At 36.9% G+C, this 24,923-nt stretch overlaps 1 protein-coding gene across 6 annotated transcripts in view; it reads left to right on the top strand.

Annotated features, from left to right (window-relative positions):
* LOC140670956 (uncharacterized) overlaps positions 1-24,923 on the top strand; it is a 251,243-nt gene that overhangs the window by 123,838 nt on the left and 102,482 nt on the right. For all 6 annotated transcript variants that reach the window (XM_072901881.1, XM_072901877.1, XM_072901880.1 and 3 more), the window contains exon 3: positions 1,655-1,815. In XM_072901881.1, coding sequence (XP_072757982.1) covers positions 1,728-1,815 — 88 coding nt within the window. In that variant the 5' untranslated portion in view covers positions 1,655-1,727. The remainder of the gene's footprint in view (positions 1-1,654; positions 1,816-24,923) is intronic.

The following is a 24,923-nucleotide window of genomic DNA, read 5'->3' as shown; positions in this document are numbered from 1 at the left end:
ATAACTTAATTACTGGAAGATTCTGGCTTGATGTTACCAATATTGAATATTTACTTGCTACATTTCAAAGTGGGGAAGGTACATATATATATATGTATGTATTGATTTCGCTCTGTATCAAAGCTGCGAATCTGACGTCTACTCGGAATCGATCAAACGCTTATAAGCTGCGCGCGCGAGGAGAACTAAAAAGATATTGAAAATGTGCGGTGAAAGCGCATTGCGCGTATGTGTTGTAAAAGCGCCGCACGATATAACAAGTTTTCGTTGCTAGCCATGACAAAAAAAAAAAAATTTTTTTTATATGAAAAAGTTTGCGGTATCCAAATAAAATTGTTCGCCTGTAATCGAGTCCTTGAGAGGAAAAGCTGCGTCGTGGAAAATCCCAAACATCCATATTCGGTTGTGCATACGTCACGTTTCCTTTACGAAACTGCTTGCATAGCAAATCTTCAAAATGACGCATGGAAAAAAAAATGTCATATGATTTATTATATAATATATAGTTAAAAATGTTCTTATTTAAATTTAATTTTTAATTAATACTTTTGGATATTACGTTAAAAAAGTTCGACATATCAATAAATTTGTAATCGCATGACAATCATTTAAATAAAAACCATTTGGTGCCAAGTTTTTCGAAGAATAAAAAATTGTCGAGTCGTAAAACTTCTTCTAACGTAAAACCCGAACGTACGCTGATCTATTAATAGAATCCCCGGGGTGTGCGATTCGGGTTGCGCGTGAGAGCCATTTTTCATGGGGAAAAACCATAGAAATCATCGTCGCAAATGCGTTTTCGCGTAAAAAGCTCGAGTGTCGCGCCGGCTGATGCTTTTCGTCGCGAGGTGACGGTGACGAATTCGAGGTGACAGGGAAGGGATACACGAGGCGTCGTCGTCGACGAGGTCGACCGCGAGCGAAAAGACGCGTCGCGTGCAGCACCAGCGGGAGAGAATATGGGCGAATTTAATTTCTACGTAACATTACACCTTAGGAGCCTTGCCACCGGCGCCATTGTGTGCGCCTTCGGGGGTCGGTCGCGAAGAGACACTCGATCGCAGGACTCCATTTGCGGTTTAGCATAATGGAAACCCAACGCGCCCCGGGGGCCATCCGCGTCCCCTGCCCCTCCCCCCCTCCGGGCGTCCCGTCTCGCCTTCTGAATCTACTTCGTTCTCGTATTCTCTCTCTCTCTCTCTCTCTCTCTTTCTCTCTCTCCCACGCTATGTGCTTGCACGACGTAAGAATGGGCGAGAATAAGTAAGCCGAGAGAAAACATGGTGAGAAAGATAACCCGGTATTCTGTCGTACCATTCACTGTTAGGTACGAGCCGCTGGTCACCTCGAATAAGAGAACGAGTAATCCGTTCCTCAATTGTACGAGCAATGTCGGTTGATTTCTACCGGAAATGTGACCATTTGTTATGACAAAAGATAGGTTTGTTTTTCTCTAATATTTCAAAGAAAGATGTTTCACTAATTAATCGTTATCCCTTTGTGCGGATATGAAAAACGAGATCACAAATGTCAGAAATATCCTTGAAATACCCCGGGAAAATGTACGTCTGCTGACTCAATGTTATGAGACTTTTTGCGAGATTGATTTTCGTTGACGAAACCGAGTCTTATGTCTTATCTTTTATTCTTACAGGGAGGCTGTGATGAGGGAAGTCGGCTAAGAAGAGCCCGTGTCGCGCAAGCGCCGGTAGAGGAGTATAGGAAAGATGCCGCTTTCCTCGAGAGTCTTATTAAGCCCGCTGCTGCTTCTAATCATCGCAGGAAGCACCGGCGCCTTCAGCTCCCGGCAAGGAGGTAAGAAACCTTCGTTCTTGAACGACGTTTTGTGCCCGGCGGGGAGACAATGACGATGACACGGACGCAGACGACGACGTCGACGACGACGACGACGACGACGACGACGACGACGACGACGACGACGAAGACGACGACGACGATGAGACAGCGGTGACGATAATCGTTACGAATTCCGCCTTTTCGTGGCTACGACGAATTTCCACGAGGGAATAGTCGTGGTTTTATACTTTCTCTTCCCTTCTCGCCGCGAAATTCGTCGCTGGATGTTCCGTTGTATCCTCAAGTTTTGAGATAGCGCGTATTTCCGTCTCTGCGCAGCATCCGTTTGTCAATTTCACGCTATTTGCACATTCGCCGACAAGCGTGAAAATACGTTATCCGTTTATTTCATGCACGTTCCCTTGTCAATTTGACAGGGAAATTTGCGTTGCATATTTTCGATACGAAAATGTTTTAACAAGATAAATTAATCAATTATACCAAGCAGAAATGTACAAGAAAAGGAGAGTTTGTTTGGAAAAAAGATATTTCTTTATCTGTGTAATATGCGTGCACGCGAATCGGTATGCTTGTATTCTTCAAAAAAAAAAAAAAAAAAAAAAGAACACAAATTTTTTTTTAAATGAGAGTACCTGTGATGTAAGTTAACAAATTGTAGCAGCAAAATAGACCACGTATTTGAAAGCAGAAAGACAAAACATTTCCGATCTTTTAACTATCCATTTAACTTTACATTTTGCACTGTGGAGGTGTAGATATAATTTATTTTGAGAATCGAGTTACTTCGAATAGATTCAGTCAGATAGAGTCAGTTCGGAATAGATATAGATAAGAGGTATGCAGACGACAACGATATAAGCAAAATATTTTTACATCTCATTGTCAGTATTTTCAGCTAGTATCATCCATTTCTCTTATCCTTCTACACCTCTCTCTTTCTCTTTTTTTTCTATTGCTTGCTTTTTTTTAGCTGTCTCTTGGTCTCTGGTTGCATTTGTAGAGAGAATACCTCTTAGTGACCATTTCCTAGATTAAGGTCACCTGAAAAGCAAATAGTTGTTAGAGAAACGATAGAGAAAGAGAGAAAGGGAGAGAGCTCTGAGTAGTTTCACGAATAGCGAACTTCCGGTATAATATAAGTTTCTGGAAAACTATTATGCGCGAAAGTCTGTTGCAATCGAGAGAAACTTGTACTAGAAGGAATGAGCAAACGCTGCACAAATTGTCTTACGGTCCTCGTGATTCGCCAATGATGCTAAATCCTTCATCGCATTCCGGACAATCCGTTCGATCGATACGATGTTGATCAGTGATTTCCAAGATGCAGACTCTCGTATGACAAATAATTTCGGAGCTCAATCATTTTATTATTTATAATTAATCCAAGCGTTTAAAGTGTTTTACATATTTATTAATGTATTTTTTCCTTTTTTAATTACAACGTAGCGTTTCAGTATTCAAATCATTTCAAAGAAAATTAAATGATTGTAAATCATAGCAGAATAGAAGGTATAGAGAAGAACATTGTAATTAAGAATCAGAAAGTTTCAATTACGTGATGGATTACACACATTCAGTTGTCAATCGAATAAATGTCAGACACGGGAAAAAATTTCATTTGAACTAGTATATTTTCTGCATTTCGTTATCGTATAAAAATAGATTTTATATCGGATTTTTAATTTATTATCCTTGACATTGCATTTAAACTCACTCAGAAAAAGGCTAGAAAATTACATGTAGAGGAAACTTATCGCCTAAGAAAATAAATATCCACTACCGATATATACAATATTATATATATATATATATTAGAGTAGAAGAAAATTTGAGGGTAAATATTCGAATATATCAAGTAAAATAGATTTCCAATATTGAAGAGATAGGAGGAATTGCCATAGACAGATCCATCTGCACAGCAGACAAGCAGATTTTCGAAGCGTCTTGGAAATATATATGTATATATAATACCGACAGTAACACGGTTGAACTTTACCAACTTTGTCTAGTCCTTGTCACCGCCTTGGTCGCTTCACCGCGATGACATGTCCCACAATGATCAGCGAACCGGTTACGCGCGCACAGCCTTGTTCCACATTCGCGAATGCAAACACGCGATTTTGCGGAGTGGTCCGAACTTGAATCCGACCCGGTTCCGCATTTAGGTCAGAGCCCTAGTACGACCGTTCTCCCATAAGCGAACGGGCAAAAAGCCACCCTCGTCGAACGTTTCTCGGGCGGACGTTGATTAGCTGGAAATTTATGCGCCCTCGAATCGGACGCTGACATCCGGCGGCAAATTTGTGGTCGTCGTTCTGAGAGAAAATATCGCGCGGTTGAGGAGGAATTTCGTCGCCGTAATCGTGGTACAAACAAGATTATCTGATCGAATTTTAACGCGATGCCTCGCGTGTATGTGATTCTTGGTCGACGACGAGGCGAAATACTCATAAATACTCGTACTCTGTACACCCAACGTGTGTGTTACACGAACGTGTGTTCGAGCGTGTTTCCGTTCAACTTAGCGAGACGAGGCGACGACGACGACGACGACGACGACGACGACGACGACAATCTCGAGCGACGAATTTACAGCGTATAAACACGTTGTCCTAGTTATCTCGCTCGTGCTTTCGCGGAGCCTCCTATCCTTTTATTACATTTTCCCTATCGCTTCCTTCCCCTTCTCTAGCTATTTGCGTTTCGCTTTTTTCTCCGTCGTCTGACGCCGCTGCCTTATCTTAATATTAGCGAATTTAAGCAAACGCTTGCGCGCACGCATCTTTCAGAGCGTTTACTTTCGAGCGTCATAAAAATCGTCTCGCGGAAGAAAGTTTTATAGCTTATGTGAATATCTATCGATGAAATTAATTGGATACTTGACGTTTGAAATTCATGAAAAAAACTACGTGTGTAATTCTCTTTGACGAAATGAAAATTTTAATATTAATATTAATATTAAAATAAGCTATTATATATGTTTTAAAGATTTATTATTTGATAAAACATTTATTAAATATAAAGACGAATTTATTTGAGTACGATGCAAGCAATTTTTTTATTATTTCAACAGATTTGGAAATTTTTATTTATTTATTAATTTTTTTCTAATTCTACTTTAAATTTGTATACAAAATTTCTACATAAATTCTGTAGAAAATTCGTGGACGTTATCTAAAATTTCAGAATTTCCACTTTCGTTACAAATGCTTCTAAATGTCTTGTAAACTCTGCATTCTTGGAATTATTTAATGATAACATCTTTTTTCATTTGTTTTAATTAAAATAAAAATTATACTTTTTTCTTTGACACTTTATCATTTTGGTAAAGTTATACACATATTTTATAATCGAATATAAAATATCAAAAGATGAAGATATTTTTTTCGTCTACCAAAAGGCATCAGTTTGAGATTCAAGTATAAGAGGCGAAAAGTAAAACGAATTATAATTGTGCCGATGTTGATAATTATCACGAGCGTAAATCGTCGTCGTCGCGATTACGTACGGCAGTTTTGGCGTTGGCGGAATACGATTTCGTGATAAAACGGCTTGTGCCGCGGGCCCTCCGCGTCATATGGAAGTATGTACGAGTATATAATTAAGCGAATACCACGAGGTTAACATCTCTCCTCCTGCTCTTGCGCGAAAGGCTCTGTTTGTTAGTCGCGACAGACCTCGCTTTGATCTTGCTAGGAACCAGAAGGCGGGTTGTTGTACGACGCGACGAACGGCGTGCGGCGCATATCCCGTTAACGAGATCGTGCTTGCTAGAGCAGCTCTTGCACCTCAAGTGCAACAAAGGACGAAGGTGAAAGAAGGGAGAACGAGAAGCAGGGGAGTTGGGTACATTTCCACCCCTCTCCCTCCCCTCCTTCCCCATTTCCCCAGAGTCGGGCGAACGCAGCTTGTCGCACGTTTCGCGTCACATTTCGAACTTCACCGTTTCCTCTTCTTTTTTTGCTCTGACTTTTTCTTCTTTCGCTTCTTCATCTTCTTCTTCTTGCGACTATTCTCCTCACCCACCCACCCCCTCCTTCTCTTTTCTCCTATCTGGCTGTTTTCCGCGTTTCTGACTTTCCCTCTCTTCTCTGCCATTCGCCAAAGTAGTTGTCAGATAAAATTCGCCGGCGAGCAAAGTCTCAGGAGTGCGAGGAGAATTTCATGTAACCGCGGAGACGATAAGAAATGGATGCTGCGAAATTTCAGAATAGGAAAGACAAGAGAGAAATGTATTATATTTCCACCCGCCTCGCGTCCTTCCTTACTGGTCGCATCTCGCTCCTCAACTGATACATTTTTTATTCCTGTGGACGCTGTTTGCTTTTCTCACGCGACGCCTACGCGATTCTCTCTCAGATCTCTTTGCGAGATAAATGTCTGTCTTCGTGACAGGCGCTTCTTTATTTAACCTCGATAGAAACTTGCCCCATCAAAAATTGCGAGATATGACATTTTGCTCATCATAGCGGTGCAAGTTAAGGAGAATATTCTATGTTCTCCTGGGAAGAGACTGTCGAACGAAACAAAAGTTCACGCGCGCGCAACTTCTTCATATTTTATAATAAATACGTATTTATCAATGATTCAGTTTTGTGGCGTATAACGTGGTATTTCCGTGATCATATAGAAAAGCAATATTATGATAATAAATCCAATAAATTCAATTATTAATGTTTGCATTATGCTTTACATTATTGTGGTTTGTACTAATCACGATAATGTTAAAATAGATGCTATATGTCATGCGCTTCTAATAGAAACATAATATTAATCGCTGAACAATTATAAATTATTGATGTATTAATTTGTAATTATGTATAGGAGCTACGCATTATTGGCATTTAAATTTGTAATTACAAGTTACAAATTATTTATATAAATTTGTAATTATGTACGACAGAAAAATTAATATTATATACAACTGTCTTTGCAAATGCATACCAACAACTACAATATATTTATTAGTTTTCTTCCGATTCTTCTTATATAATGTGGAAGATTATAAATATTATGAAAATCATTCTATTTTTAAGAGATACTCGACACATGTAACTCACAATCAGTGTTATCATGGCTAAAACTTAGCTTAATCTCAATCAAAATGTTAGCTTAATTGTTAGAGGATAGTGATGGCAAGAGAACACGTGCGTTACGCGAGGATTACGGTTATCGTGGGAAGACGGGACGTAATAAAATTGATAAGAGTGGCGAACAGAAGCTTAGGACATACATATTTCAGATAAAATTTAACACAGACGACAGACTCGTCATCATTCACTTATATCCGTCGCTGCCGTATAACCAGCTGTCTGTAAACCCGGGTATCATAATTTTTGTGTTTCCTCTACGCCCCTTCGGCTCAATGTAAGATAAAGAATGGGACAGATGGGAGGAATGAGGGCGCACGAACCAGAAACATTTAATTCTGTTTGCGGCGAGCGTAGAATGACGCCTGTGCTAGAATAGAAGATCGGAGACAAATGGTCTCGCATACTTAGCGAGCACTTGACTGTGACAAACTACCGTATACAGGAACACGTGCGTTTGTGCGCGACTGTGGATAGAAAATACACATGCATGTATTAAACACATACACAGACGTAACTGCACAACTACTACTCGTAACATCGCGCGAGGCGGTTGGCTCACTTTCGGCGAGCGTTTGCATTCACAGGAATTCGGGAACGGTTGCCCACTTTCCGGCTTTCTCCTCCCACCTTCCTTTCTTCTTCTCTCTCTCTCTCTCTCTCTCTCTCTCTCTCTCTCGAGAGAGAGAGAGAGAGAGAGAGAGAGAGAGAGAGACGCGGTCTCAACTAGGCACTGCTGCGATTCTGCTTTCCGTATTTGCTCGTTGAAAACTTTTTTTCTTTACTTCCGGAGCGAAACGCCCCGCTGGATACGTACTTACTAAGAACTATGCGAATATAAGCCAACAGCGTGAGCTGTCTCGAGAGTTTCTTTTAAGCTGAACAGTAAATATACTGCAAATTTTAGTATTGAATATATCGTGTCACATCGTATTCTTTTTTTTTTATAAATTAGGAAAGTTGTATTATTTTTCATATTATTTATTAAAATCTTTTCTTGATTAATTTTTAAACAGATTTTTTCTATAATGCTACTGTCTCGAAATTTTTACTAATTAATAGAGGATAATTTTCTGTAGAACTAAAGACCCTTCTTGTTTTTATTTTAAATGCACGAATATAAAAATTCTAACATTCATGGAGTTTTTCCTTAACGAGAGATAAGAGCATTTATAGATCTCATGTAATAATTAAATAAAATATATGATTATAATTATATTACAATCTCGATTTTTGAGGAAGTAAAAATTTAGAAAGAGATGTGTAAGGCTGTGCATTAGATGTGATTATTACGTTACCGAATCGTAAAGTGTGTTATTGTACTATTCAACGTGATAAAATTGTTGTTTTTCGTACGGTAATAAAATGCCAGTTATATTCGTCGAGTTCGACGAGATTGCGTATCGTGATAAATATACTTGTTTTACGCTGCAGCAGAAAATTCGTAGATTATTGCTTCGTATCACAATCGTCCTTTATATTGCACGCGTTCATTCTTTTTTCCTAACTCCGGCGTTAATATTTCTCCCCTTTACACTGACTGGAGAATGCTTTGTTTCGAGAATCGTGAACTCACGGGCTTCATCATATACGCTTCCGAAATTTGCGAGGAACAAACAGAGACGATTTTAAAAAGCGACAGAAATATTTTTCCTCCAGAAGAACAAAACATGGAGATCATAGGTAAAAAATAAAAACTTTAAAATAGAGGTTGTTTCTAAAATAACTGAAAAAAAATTGCGATTCGATAATTACAAAATTTTATTTTTTCTTTTTTTATTATTATAATTGGAGCATTTATTTTAAAAATATGGAATTAAAATTCTGGCGTATAAAATATTTATCCTGCATTATATTAAATAAAAGTTTTGAAATAAAAAATAAAATAAAATTTTATAAACAATTGAAAACATATCGAGAAAATGAAGAACTAGAAAAGTCGCTAAAAAAGAATAAAATGTACAAAAAAGAAAAAATGAAAATCTGTTACAAAGGAAAGATTTGCTGGATGATTTCAAATTGGAAATAGTCAGCTACGAATATATAGAATGTCTAAAGAATATAAGTACAATTTTTTTTTTTTTTGAACGATTCTGTTTCCGTAAAGAAGAAGCTAACGAACTGCAATCAGAAATCAGAAATGCGCGCAAAATCAAATGAAAGAATTTTCGGCCGACTTGTTTTCTTCGTTCTTTGGAAACGTGCCAACGATTATATTTGCCTTCCTTTTCTTTTCTTTCTCTATTTCTCTGCAAAAATAAAACAATATTGCGGTGAAGGGTATTCGATCCAAAAATATAAGACAAATCAAACTATCTGTTCGGTTTACGAATTTTTTTTTTTATTCCGTCGAAAGCTGGTTTCGTCGTTTCGTGTCATTTAATAAAATGGCACTGCGTTAGATTTTCAAATACTTAACAATATAGACGTCGATATCTACATTTTATTTACATATTTCATTATTCATATTACATTAATGGAAAATTTGATAAGCAACGATAAATAAATAAGAAAATATTAAGGAGAAAGAAAGAGTCTTATAATAAAGAGCGTTAATTGCACGAGGATACGAATACGAAGAGTCCAGGCTGACTAGTCGCAAATTCAAAAATTTCCGATAATTACCCTGCATTAATGGCAGCACATTCGCCTCGCAGGCTCTCGCTAATTATTATTGTATTTATCGCACAGTCCGGAGTCCCGGGACGAGTTTTTAATTTGTCCAGCCATCCGCGTATGCTTTCGCGCGCTAGGTCGGTTCGACCGTGCTTTTTATTTTCGCGTATTCCTTGTCCTTTTCCCTCTCTTTCTCTCATTTTCTCTCCCGTGGCCGCAGCCTCCCTGGTGTTATTTTTTTTTAAACGCGCGCCCATTTAGTGAGAGAATTTGTCGGACGGGGAAATATCTCTTTTGTCCGGCGATGCGACAGGCGGTTCTCGATTATTTCGCCATCGAGTCGCACGCGCCGCATCGCGTCGCGTTGCGTCCCTTCGATATTTTGCGTTCGCGAGGAAAATCGCCGTTCCGATCGCGGAAATTTCCACATCGCACCCCGATCCCTTTTTGTCAAAATATGTTCGTTTTTCAGGCTATGAGATCGATCAGGTATTATGAAAGCGTAAGTTTAGGACTCGAGTGATTTTATTGACAATCAAGTGATTTTACTGGCGCGTGCTATCTTTAGTTTTGATTCGTCTGAGAAAAGAATTAATTTATGAAAATGATTTAAAATATCTTTTACAAGACTGCTTGCAACAATTAAGAATTATTTTCTCAAAATTAGGAATTTTTGAAACATACTTTTCATTAATTGTTTCTGTAAAAATGTGTGCATTTATATAGGAAAATATCGAATGATTAACTATCATATCACAAGCGATATAAAGTTTTTATTAAAAAAAAAAAATTATATATAAATTATTATACATGTAGACGTACGGTTATTTTAGTGATCGAGGCGACGCGAAGCTAATTAAATTCCAACGATTAAGAGCACCGAAATGTCGCGTTCACATGAATGTGGTTGAAAATCAGGATTGAATAATGAGGTAAATTCTCGAATTCTCCCACCCGGTGCTATCGCTTTTCTCATTGTTTTAAGCCGTATAATATCTGTATTCACGCGCGCAAATGTCCCCGCGGCTCTTCGTAACGCGATGAATTCTCATCGATCTTCCCGTCGGCGTGCACACTGCGATGCGGGGAGCGCAACACGCTGCAACGCACGCACATCGGCGGCCAGGATCAATTCAAATTCGCATTATTGCCGAGAAGCCGGGTGTGCGATATACACCGCTCGATCCGACACCTAATACCGGTAATTCCGGTTTATTAGGTTGAACCGCATTAGGTTTCCGGTTTATTAGGTCGATCCAGGATCCGTGTCCAATGGCCGGCATTACTCCGGGCGATCGTTCATGGATACGTTCCGAGCCTGTCTCCATGTTTAATCGAATAATTCTGATCAGCTTTGTTTCCTGCCCACGTCACCGGGAAATAACGTGCGAAACTATTTATTTATGTCACTTCTGCGCGAATCTTGATTCAGTCCTTACGTTGCAGAACTTTCATAATTATTTTAAGCTTCTATTTCAATTTATTAGGGTAAACTAAGATATGATGGCTATACGGAAAAGATAGGCTGTATTTTTTTCAATAATCGCTACATAGTGCGCTTTTTTTAATCATTATCAAAAATAATCGATATTTACAGTAGTTATGTGCATACATTATTCGAGATAACGATATTGTGAATCTTATATCATATTTTTACTTTTGATTACCTGCAAAGTTTTTTATGGGTCTACTAAAAACTATTATAACGTCGAATAAATTACAGTTAAGCTATCGTAATCGACGTTAGACATATTATAAAGATATGTAAATTGTTATATGACCTATAATTTTTATTTTCGTTTTTGCTATTTTTTCATAAGTATTATGGCCATCTTTTCGTCACTATGGTCATTTTTTTCTTAAAAGTTGGGTAAGATGGCCAATGCTTATGTTATACTATTTTAATAATATAAAATTTCTATTAAATATTTTCCTTTTAATTTCGATAATATTACGTAATTTAAGCTTCAGTGAAGATAATATGCCAAATTATCTTCAACTATTAAAAAATAACAAAAATAAAAGTATGTTTTTTGCATTTTAAAAAACTATGGCCATCTTACCCGAGTTTGCCCTATATATAAAATTAATAATAGAAATTGGACTTTACATTGTATATATATATATATATATTGTATAAAGAAATAAATTGTATCTACATCAACAATAGAAGAAAAAAGTATGGAATAGTATTCACTTCAACGCATTACATACTTTCATCAGAGATACGAATTGTTGAATAATTCTGTGAGTTTATATCCCATTGTATTAGAAGGATTGAAGCACGCTGCTGCTGCATGTGCTGTGCGAAATTGTTCCAGATTTCTCCAACAAGATTCGTTATAAACCTGTCAAATAAATAAAGCATATCACAATTTATATTTTACTGGTACATGTATTAATTACTAGTATACAATTTGCGAAAGAAGAAGAAATTGACTATTCTTTTGCATTAAAAATTTTAAGCTAAATACGTTGTCAAATAACAGTTCTATCGATAAAGCTTATCATTTATCTGTCAAACAAGATTGTCATTAATTCGATTAGGGCTTATGTTCCTGACGAGGAATTGAATAAACCCTATCACACATATTAATACGCCTGCGAATGACATATTATGCAGAATACGGGCCGCGAATGACGTAATTGATGTTATATAATATCGGTAATCAAGGAAAAGCTCATTTCACTAGCGAATTAGCCGAAACATAACGTATTAGAAACGCAATTTGATTTCAATTCTCACTGTAAATTAATTAATTTTCTAAAGGAAAACAACAATAATATCTTATCATATAATTCAATAGCTCTAATTGTTTTAGATCGAGGAGATGCTTGAATTTTGATCGTTTCTTTTGTTCAGAAATCTTAGCTTTGATTGATATAATTATAATTTATTATTATGTATAAAAAGTTATTTTTTTTATACATATGTGTATATAAACGTAACATGTAAAATTTGCGTTTAGAGCTCTATTTGTTTTAGATCGAGGAGATGCTTGAATTTTGATCGTTTCTTTTGTTCAGAAATCTTAGCTTTGATTAATATAATTATAATTTATTATTATGTATAAAAAGTTATTTTTTTTATACATATGTGTATATAAACGTAACATGTAAAATTCGAGTTTAGAGATAAAGCAAGATCTTTTCGCAACATTTTTAATTGAAATTTTTACATTTATAAATCTACATATATGTATATCGAATCGAATTATTTATTCTATCAAAATGTTTTTTCATGTCAAATCGTTGGCATAATTAATATAAACATCGAAGCACTCAAGCGTTGTATATATATATATACATATATATATATTTTATTGAAAATTTTCTTCTATAATACAATAATGTAGCAATATATCTTTTTATTTTGTAATTATCGTTCCATTACAACGTTATTGGTCTATTACCATGGATAAGGCATTAAAATGATTATCTGGATCTATCGATCGGCGGCTTGTTAGTTGGCTGTTTCTTCGACGAAGGCCGATGGCTGGATGAAAAGTAATTTCTTGGCCAATAAATGACAACGGGGAAAAGAGACGCGAGTGAAGGAAAAAAAAACAACGAAAAGAGAAACCATCCTAGAAGGAAGAGACAAGTTAAGCGCGACGAAACAAGGGGGGGAACCCTCTTTTTAACCTCAGTCTTCTTCTTGCGCGTCAAGATTTTTCCAGCGAAAAATCGGTTATCGTTTATCATCCATACGGGAACAAGAAATTCGATTGAAGGTACAGGCAGTATAAAAGCGAATGTCTGTGGCACCCTTCGAAGATACTTTATGCATTTTAAAGTAATCCCCTGTCGGTCGCGGTTTTTTTGAGTGTAATAAATCAAACATACTAGAGAGAGAGAGAGAGAGAGCAATTAAAATCATCTCTCTTTGCAGAGCAGCTAACCGCGATATTTGACAGTTAAAAAGAAAAGTCGAGAGCTTTCCGACAGCTTCCGTTTTATGAGGCAGTGTCTCGAAGAACATTCGAGGACAGACGCGCCCTGGCTCGCGATATTAGATTTGTTTTCTCAGCCACGAGTAAGACGCGTGTTCTATATGCTCGGCGCTAAATTTACGAATCGCCGGCGCGCCTCTTCTCCTTTTAGGTTCTCAGTTGTCACCGTTGTGTCATTGCGTTTTATCCGGACACTCGGGTAATTTTGGCAGCCGGTAACAATAACGACGTTGCACTGCTCTCTGACACATCGTAGTCCATTTTAGATTCCCAGACGTGTATTCACCTGCTTTCTTTTTACGTCTCCTCTCCTCTCTTCTCTTTTCGCTGTCCCTTCGCTTTGCTCTGCTTTCTCGTCGCTTAGAAAGCAAGCGCCTGGACGATGTTTTCTCTATCAAACACGTGCGTTATATCGTATGCACTCGGATTAATCTGATATTATGAACATCGCGAGAATTAAGTTCACATCTACACTTTTATTTTGCATACACGCACGCGATAGTTCCAACGAAATGGAAAAATATTAAATTTTATTCGCGCGAGATATTATAGATTTGATGTAAAATAAAAAAAGAAGAAAGAATTTAATATAAATAATATATATTAAAATAACTAAATAAAAGTTTTTCGAAAGTATAAAATTTTTTAAATTTTACGTTTTAAAATGTGTCACATTTTTTTATTTTATTATATTTGTGTTTGTATTTTTTTCTTTCTGTAAATGCGAACAAAGTATGTGCATACCGATATATTCGTGGGTTATGTTCTCCAATATTTCCGGCCGCGCCAGCAACAATACGATACCACATCGTCGAGCGTCGGAGCTCGTTTTAGATTCCGGGCTCTTCTTTTTACGTCTATCTGCGGCTCGTATTTAAGCCGGTCTTGTTAGTTGTGCTTTTACACTTCTAGATACAAGTGTGACAGCTGCGATGTGACGCGACGTGCGCGTTTTTATTGGTTGCGATGCCATTCGTTTTTAATTACATTATTAAACTACATTATTAAACTATAGTTATTGATATTTATACACAAACTACTCTGGGGAAAAAAGCACGGTTACAACCCACTTTGGGTTTCACGTTTAATAATCAAATTATTTGGATTGGACACATATTACTTTGGGAGAAATTTTGACCGTTTTTTTTATAGTTGAGCAACTTAACATTTTGATTAGTGCCCTTTAAGTAAAAATTAACTGGATAATTTTGCGTAATTGGATATCGAGGGAACTAATTGAGGGAATTGACTAATATAACTTAAAAATCTTTGAAATAAATATAATAGAATAGCTAATTGCAAAATTTAATTTTGAGCCATCCAAATAATTTGATTACTAATCGTGGCCCTCAAAGTGGGTTGTAATCGTGTTTTTTTTTCCCCCCAGAGTACGTAATCCCGCATCTTTTATTGATGAATAATCTTTATTTTCTTAAACGTAGAGCAGCAAACTCGATAGGTTCTGCAATGTCGAGTACCTCATATTTGGTAAAAAATATAAAGAAGACTATAAGCAAGCTCATTTTTCGCTGGTACAATGTTTATTGCTTATGTAAATATATTTATATATGTCATATAAAAAATAGTGTAGTAATAACATCGTATAATTACTTGTCGACATAGAAGTCGATTTATCACGACGTGAAATCCAATTTATCCTCTATAACATACGTTTAATCAAGATAGTTTCTCTTTGTCACGCGGGGAGATAACGGACGTCTCCGGCGCCATGTCCGCCTCTTGTATTTCACGGTGGTCTTTTTCAGACGGAACCGTGACGAGCAAAGACGTACTTAACCGTGGAACACAAGCGCGCGACTCCGGGCGACTATTATTAGTCTTAATAGACCATGTGTTACAAGTGGAAATGTTGCCCCGGCGTTCTTTACTCGCGAGTCTGTCGCCGTGAGAAGAACAATGGCAAAAAAATAAGCATCGAAGGGTCGTGCGCAGTCTTGAGCGAGCTCTCGTTAATCCTCGCGACAGTCGCGTAGATTTACATTTGTAAATGAATTACATTTGTAATTCAAGAAAGAAGTCTTTCATCCGCACGTGTTTTGTTCCTTTTCTCGCATTGTTATGCATGAATAAAGTTAAAAGAAGGATTAATTTCATTGCTAATGAAAATTTCTTGTGCCTAGTGTCTTAATTACAATAAAGTAAACTGTACATTTTCGTGTAAAAATAAAGTATCAGTTATATCATTTTTTACAGATTACAAATTACAACGACGTTCACAAATATGCTTTTTAACGTTCTTAAATTTAATATTTTATTCGTTATGAAACAATCTCCGCAAGATTTTCCGACGATCGATTCTCATCGTTTTCCCTTTCACCTCTTTTCGTCATTTCGTAATCTCATTGCGTATATAGGATAACAAGAAAATAATTAAAATCCGCTAACCTTGATGAAGACAGAAAGAGCAAGGGCGACAAAAATGAGAAAAAACATGCAGCTCGTGACGAAATTAAAAAAGTCTAGCGTACTAAACAAGCGAGCACAAGCGGGTTTCTGGGATCAGAACAAACGATCAGGAAATGGAAGGAAGCAAAACGGAGATTGAAAAAAAAGGGTGACTGCGTCGCCGATAGGGCTTTTTCGAATTCTTTACTGAACTCCTCCTTTTCTTTTTCAGGAATTCTTATCTCCTCTACATTCCTGACTGACTTTTCCTCGCGTAAGCATTTGACATCCCAATATTACGCGCGAGATCGTGACACAAGTGTCAAAAAGGGGAACGTCTTTATTTTTTTTTAAATATCATATATTATGATATTTTTTTTCAAGGACTGTTATGATTTACATTTTTGTTTACTAACGAGAATAAAAGCATAAAGTATAATTTACGCGATAAATAAACTGTTGTATAATTGTAGCATACATAAAACTTTTGAATATTATTCACAATCGTGTTACTCAATTATTGGAAAAGTGATAATCTCTTTTATACAATTATAAATTACAATATTATATTTATATGTTTGTTTAAAAAAAAAAAAAAAAAAGAATGTGTGCAAAACGACTTTTTTACCTTTTCATTCCATAAAAGTATATATTCGCGGATGAAAAATAGTCCAAGGTTCCGCTAGAGAATTGAAGCCGATTCCTCCGTTAAATCACGACAAATTGAATCGAACGTAACAAGGCGCGGACGAAATTTCATCCCTTTCCTTTACGCAATTCGAATGTCAACCCCTCGCTAACCGTGCGGCCGCCGCGTCGCTTTCGTCGCTTAAGTGCCCCGCTCGTAAACGCACCGAAACGGCGCGCGCGCGCGCGCGGGGGGGGGGAGGAGGGTTTGACATCCGGCATTATCGCACCATGATTTACGCATTCCGCGACTGTATTTCATCGTTCGCATCTCCTTTCGTCGAAATTTATTATTGCGCGCGCGAAATTCGCTTTAATACGGACACATTTCGCCATCGTCGCTCTCCCTTTTACCCTTACGACGCCACCCCGCGGTCCCGTCGTTCCGTCTCTCTTTTATCCTTCCGCCCCCCCTATCTCCCCTCTGCCGTTTCCTTTTTCAGCATTTCTCCGTTTTACCGCCTAACCACGAGTGGAACGAGCCGCTCGGCGCGGATTACAACGTGTAAAAGGGAGACATCAGGAGGAGTAACGGGATATACCGAGGCCGCCCCGGGAAATGCTCCCGGGAACTCGACGGGCGATAAATAATCAGATTAATGAAAAATATTTCCTGCCGCGCGCGAATAGGAGGGGAAAGGGTCGGGGGGAGGGGGGAGGGGGAGGGGGAGGGGGCGTCTGCGCTCGAGTGCACTTACGTATAACGCTCGTTCGTTATCCTGTGTGCGTGCGAGCGGGAAGTAAAAAAAGGGCGGGGGAGGGGGAGGGGGAAGAGAGAGCGACGGTTTAAGCGCGGGTTGGGTTTATTTGGAGAAGCGTTACGTGGTGTAATTTTGTCGGGAAATTGCCAAGTGCCTCACAACATCCGAGGAGTTTAGAAATATAATACACAACTATTCTATATACGTGCGCAATTTTTAGCCGTTTTGTGATGATTTTAGATTTCGCGATACAATTCCGTCATCAGTTATCTCTAAGATAAAATGTGTGAGAGATCGCAAGTATTTTGCTGGAATCTGAAAATATAATTTAAAACTTTTATCCATTTATATTTCAATATATTGTGTAATGTAAAACTGTCAAGATTCAGATTTAATAATACGTATAATAATTTGTGGGGTTAAAATTAATAAAGAAAAACTAACAGAACTCAGATAAATTGGTAGGAGATGTCACGTTGAGAAATAATTTATAACCATGATGGCTTTATATGTCTTCTTAATTTAGGGCAGAGAAAGGTGGACACTTATGACACAATTGTGTCATCCTTACGTTCGTCTGAAATAAATTTACTAAAGTAAATGCAATAAAGAGAGAGCACAGAGGTGTTGTTACAAGTTAAAAATATCGTAGAAGTTCTAGTACATCTCGTATTTTATGACAGAGGACGAGTCGCTTTTACGCTCATGCTGTAATTCTGTCGCGTTAAAATAAATATAAGAGAATATTTCTGTTATCATCGTGACTGTTGTATTTTTGTAATTATTATAAACAAGGAAAATTAACGTTGATTATCTATCATTATTATTGCTATTTTAATATAGATTTGTTTACAAATTTACAAATTAATGTTAATTTTATTATCCACAATATTTTAACTAATTATTACATATAATGTACTTTATTTAACTTCTACTTTACACGAGATTATAAAATGATATTTAGAAGAGTAATATATATTTTCTGACCACATTTTAATTTTAAATAGACAAGAAACCAGACCATTTTCGTACCAAATTATATAATTAATTATATAATTAATTGAGAAGAAAGAAAGGAAGAAAGTCTGATTAATTTGTCATGCTCGAAAGTTACTTCTATTGTCGCGAATTAAAAACGCAAACGATAATATTGTACATGAATCGTACAACTTGTCGGCGCAGTAACAAATGCGCGCACAATATGTATATTCGTTCCTTTGTCGAGCAAAAGTTTTTAATTAATCGTCTGTAACCGAAGTTTTTGATTGCACTAACAGAGGCGTGGGCCGGTCGAAGTGAATGAGCATTCATTCGATGCATTTGAATAATATCCTCGCGCCGATTTCACGTAGTATTTTCTGCAGTATTGGCGCAATTCGCTATCGCAATATTCGTGATTTATAAATTCCGCCCGTCGGAATATACGCCCCGATTGTTATACGCCTACACTAGTTTAGGCGTTCGATTGGTACCAAATCATATGTATGAGCGTCGATTTTTCCGCAATGTATCAAAATACCGATAGTCTGAATAATTTGGAAAACAAAGCGCTAAGGAAACGCCGCAATTAAATACGACATACTTCGTGTACATGAAAAACGTTTTTCGCTGATTTGTGCTGATTTTTATCACAAATGAAGATTTGTATAAAATTTGAATTTCCACCGAAATTATCCTGCTTTTCTATTCTCTCTTTCTCTCGTGCCCCCTCGACATTATATTTTTTTTTAACGCAGGAGCGCGCACTTTCATTCGTAACGAACATCACAGGCTAGGATGTCGACCGGATGCATCTCTTATTTGCATCATTACGTTCGCATACGGGAGTCGTATCTCGCGGAAATGCACCGTAAGGTACCGTAAAGATCGCGGCGCATGTATATTTCTGCCTTTCACGTTTTACTCCTCGCTCGACCGTAACGAACGACGCGAATCTAAACCACGTACGTCCTTGTCAGCCAAGATCTCGTTAGAAAGTCCGAGAAGATGGCGCTTATGCACGGAGCTGGAAAATCGGGAAAAGCTTGCCGAGGTCAAGCGGAATGGATTGCGTCCGCTGACCAACTGTGCCAACAACGGTCGTAAATGGTGGACGAGTGATTAGTTTTTACAACAAGCTCGTGGCTGGCGAATGAATTTAATTCTCTAGGTACTTTAGTTATCTCGCGAAACAACGAAATGTGTATTGCATGTAATTTTTTTAAGTACTCTCTAATATATTTGAGAGCGTTTAATAATACAGAACGATCAAAAACAATATAAATGATGATTATTACCGATTATAATGATTCCGAAAGAAGTATTTCGACGGAAATTCTTCGTACATAATTAATAAGGTTTTGATTTTTAGCGAAACTATTAATATAAAAATTATCATGACATAAGATTTGGAAAAAATGCTGATGAGTGAAAAAAAATTTTTCCAAGACAAGTTTTTTTTTTTTTTTTATTTTTCAGAATAATCCACTCGTTTGCAAGACTTATACGGAGGTTAAAATCGTCATTACCTTTTAAGTCTTTTAAAGAGGCTGTTCAGCTCCCGTTTTGTTCTCGGTACCTCTTACACGGTCTTAAATTTACGTTAAATTTTGTTAAGCTCCACCCGAACGGGTACTCGACCTGCTATTCAATATTTCAGTGCAATTAGGTGGCAATACGCCTTCGCCGTACGATGAATTATTCAGGAAAACTCCGGAGTGAAAATAAACCGACAGTCCGGCGGGGGTTCCGAGAGGCCCGTACGGTGGCAGGAGATCATCCATTACTTAGCGCGCGTTAACGCACTTTGCCTGTAAAACGCATCGCGCGCTCGCGCACAAGCTCGTCATCGTTGACGTTAATCGAGATCGAACTAGGGTCACAGTGCTGTCCCCTTAGGAATACGTAACGAGTTCCCAGCGAAATATACTCATCTGCGTTATTAATCGGCCATCCGGCGAGATACAAGTTTGAATGTACTTTGCCGGCGCAGCTTCTCACATCCAGATAAAAAATTCGAGAGAAAATTAAAACTTTGCAAAAATTTTACTCCTAATGAAGTGATACAGTTACAAGAGTTAACATGAATTAACAAGAATTAAGCCTTCCCCTTTTCTCTTTTTATAAAAAAATCTATAAAAAGAGACATCGAATATTTAATAGATCTAGATAATAAAAATTAATCTTTCTCGAATATATGACTGCATTACGGAGGATACTTTAATCATTGCACATATTTTACCAATTACAGGTATAAGAATTCAAGAGAGAAGGAAAATAAATTATTGTTCACATTTGAATATCTCGTATCGTCAATAATTTTTGCGTCAAAAAGAATAAATAAAATTTAATTTCAAATCTAAATATTAGTATGCTTTTAATCTTAATTTCGAAATTGTTCGTAAGATACCTCTATTACGGTTGCGAAACTACAACTGCAAACGAATATAAATCATGGTACGAATGCATTTTCCAGAAAGATGTGATACAGTGTATTCATTATAAAGGCGCAATTAATCATGAATGTTTTACGCTAAAAAAAAAAAAAAAAAAAAAAAAAAAAAAAGAAACACGGGGTACATCACGAGCAGCAGCATTCACGCGCCACTCAACGGAAATAAATATATTCTGTCCACCCGGGCAACACACACAACTTTCCTCTCATCATTCTTGCCGACTAAAAGGGGAGGAAAATGGGAAGAGAATAGCGGAGAGAAGCACTGACATAGTAGTTCTCGCGATCTATCACTTAACGCGAAGGACCGGCGGCCTACTCGTCTTTTCATCCCCGCGGGACATTCACAATCGGGATTCTTCTTTCTACCCCGTCCCTTTTTTTTTTTTTCATTCTCGTCACCACCGCAAACTGATGTATGGCTCGTGATTGGAGTGATTGTACACACGCATACGCACGCACAGATAGATGTATTTGTCAGGGACAAAGAGAATTCTCAATGTCTCGAGGGAGAGTAGCCGATGCGACGTCCCACGAGAAAAAAACGTTGAGAGTGATTCGTAGTGACGCGTAGGCACGCACTATCCTACGTTTTCCTTCTTCGCCCCGACTTGTTCCGCCTTACGATATATCAATTCCATCGAGCGCCATCGCTTAAATCGAGAAAGGGAGATACAAAGGGCGGCCTCGTCAAGCACACGAGGAGAATCCTTGATGAGCGAAAAAAGAACAGCAGGTGGAAACAGCAAACAAGTATTAACGTACATATAATTAGCCGTCTCGATTATATGATAATAACAAAGATACCAAGTATCGATTTTCCATAAAAGATAACATGATTTAAAAGAAATATTATATATCGTACAACTTTAGTTAATTTTGAGAAATTCCAGTATGATATGAAAGGTGCGCGAGCAGTTCGATTCTACCGATATTCAGACACCGTATCGAGATCCCTTTCCGTGTTTATAGCAATTACAGCAATTAAACGCATTTGTTCGACCGTGCGATGTTCGTCGAAACGTTCCCTTTCGCGCCTATAAAATCTGATTTCGCTTTATATTCCGCGCGTTCGTTTCCGATCAGTGCGCGTTGAGATATATATATTGTACTTCCGTTTCTCCGATATATACGTACATATTTTTTATCAGGATGCTTTATGCGGATGGCAAAATCCGCCGTCGTTCTTTACGTATGAACGGTCACGTAGGCGGACCGACGGCTCGGCATAATTACACGCTTTAATTGTTTAATTAATCCTGACGACGTTTTCGGTGTTTTATCTAGATGCTCGTTAGCCGAACCAAGCACCATCGTCGTAACATGCGAGAGAGTGCGTATATATATTTATATATACATATACATGTATAATATATGTGTATATATGGGTACACATGTATATGTATACACAAGCCGGGATAGCAACGAGCTATATGTAAATTGTCGAGCGCGGTACGTAATCTTGCAGAAAGCATTAATAAATTTGTTGTTCTCTACAAACTAGATTTGTTTACAGCGCCAGCTGTTTTTTCCTTTCTTTTTTTCTGTGTCTGTCCGTTTATTTATACCGTATACGTGACGCGCGAGCGAACTCTCGTAAAACAAACAAGATGAAAAACGACATCATCGACTTGCGTGGCTTTTAAATGTAAAAGAAGTCGGCGATATTTCTGCTAAAAATATTAGAGACGAAAAAATAATATTATAATTACTCCCTTCATAGAAGTGTGTAAAATATCATACACTCATATCGCAGTTTATATCGCGTAGAAACAGAAATCTTGTGACTTATTCTCTCTCCGCTATATTTAACTGTAATAATATTAATACAAAATAAAAATATTAAAATCTTACTTTTCGTGATTATCTAAATCTAAAAAAAATAACAATACTCCAACGATTTTTCGCGACAACAAAATGATAAAATTAACAGCGTAAAGCAAATGCTAGCGTTTGTCTAATTTGTTTCTATGTAGGGTAAACTAGGGTATGATGGCCATATTCTGTAATTTTTTCAATAATCGCTACATAGGGCGCTTTTTTAGTTATTATCAAAGATAATCGATATTTACAGTAGTTTATGTGCGTACATTATTCAAGATAACGATATTGTGAATCTTGTATCATATTTTTATTTTTGACTACTTGCAAAGTTTTTCATGGGTCCACTAAAACTGTTATAACGTCGAATAAATTACAGTTAAGCTATCGTAATCGACGTTAGACATAGTATAAAGATATGTAAAGTGTTATATGACCTATAATTTTTATTTTCGTGATCACTTATTTTTCATAAATATTATGGTCATCTTTCCGTCACTATGGTCATCTTTTCCTTAAAAGTTGGGTAAAATGGCCAATGCTTACGTTGTACTATTTTGATAATATAAAATTTCTATTAAAAATTTTCCTTTTAGATTCCATAATATTACGTCATTTAAGCTTTAGTGAAAATAATATGCCAAACACTATTAAAAAATAAGAAACATAATAGTCTGTTTTTTGCATTTTAAAAAACTATGGCCATCTTACCCCGAATTTATTCTATCTCTTTGGACACATTAACAAGAAGCTGAAGAAATTAGAGATTATCTATGCGCGACTTCCCAACCCTCATTTCTTTAGGGTAACGCTTTATTACGGACACAGCAGCTACATAATTATCGTAATTATGATAATCGCAATAATAATCGGTTACTGCTGTGTCGTGCACGCGTAACGGTCGCGCCACTACGTGCCAGCTAAAGTTAATGTTATATCCCTGCTGCGTAGCATTCCGAGAGAGAGAGAGTAAAACTCGCGGACACTAATGACCTCGATCGATGAATCAAGTGGAATTTTCGCGCGAGAGAAAAATCAACGCGCGAGTCTCGATCGAACAGATCGTCAAATCGACCAAACTCTAGTTAAATCCTATTGGAAGATTGATCGAATCTTTGTATTATATCTTTACAGTTGCAGCGTACTACCGTTAATTTAGAATGATAGAATAAACAGAGCATGTGCATCCGATAAAATATAGTTTGTTTGGTCACATAAAATATATTGCGTGTGTGTAATCAATGTCAATATTTTAATTTTCTGCATTCGGTTTTCGACACTTTCTTCTTTTCTTCTCTTAAATTGTATGTTGTACTTAATAGAGTTTTTAGCCTCTTCAATCTTTTTAATGTTTTACATCAAATATCTTGGCAGTTAAGAAATTGGTTTAAGCGAAGAATTTACCTTAGGCTATTTTAACAAGCAAAGCGCCGAGGAAAGTCAATTAAAAATTTTTCTCAGAGAAACTTTTTATAAAAATATACATTATAAGCATTATCTACACGCATATTATCTGGCATAGATAGTTTAGATAGAAAATTGAAGCTTGTATATATACACATTTACATTACATACATATCATATATCATATATATATATATATATATATATATATATATATAAACACATATATAAAGCCTGAAACGCGCTCTCCATCGCATTATTCGCAATTTAGAACTAAACTAAGCCAAGTTTCACGCAATCCCATTTATAAGTTCGTATTATCATTAGAGAAAGCAAGATACATAGCCATTAATGACTTTATCGTCGTACAGGAGTATTTCCGGCGCGCGGCGGGCGAGCATCGTGAGATTTAATCGGGGTATTTTATGGTCCACACTGTCGACCAGCAGCATGAAAAATGATTACGTTATATTACTTCGCGCTAAGAGATAAAGATTTATATATCCTCCTAAGAGAGAGAGAGAGAGAGAGAGAGAGAGAGAGAGATTTTGTGTGATGCCAGTTCTCGGATTATTCTAATAAAATAATTTTTTTTTGCTCGTTTAGCATATCTTTTATATGTTCTATTTTTACATCTATCATACTTATCTTTCTCTTGCAGTTGCAAAATTTTTCTCTTTGGAACTTTAAGAAATTCTGAAGTAAAATCTACATAAGAGCTACTATGAATAATGAATAATAATCTTAAAAGCATCAAAGAGTCATGGGAATTAGTATAAGAATATGTAATCCCGAGCAATTATTATAATTGACAATAGCAATGAAATGATACACGAATAATTACAGACAACTTGGTAGTTGATGATCGTGATATTGAGATTATATATATAATCTTTGTGTAAATCCTCTTAGCTTACTTTCTCTTTATTTCTCTCTTTCTTCTTTTTCTCTCTTTCTTTTCTTCTCTCGTATAATTGACATTGTTTCTGTACCA

The sequence above is a fragment of the Anoplolepis gracilipes genome, chromosome 11 (assembly GCF_047496725.1).
Source record: "Anoplolepis gracilipes chromosome 11, ASM4749672v1, whole genome shotgun sequence".
Taxonomy (NCBI): Eukaryota; Metazoa; Arthropoda; class Insecta; order Hymenoptera; family Formicidae; genus Anoplolepis; species Anoplolepis gracilipes.
The sequence above is the reverse complement of the archived record's forward strand: the minus strand, read 5'-3'. Positions and strand labels throughout refer to the sequence as shown.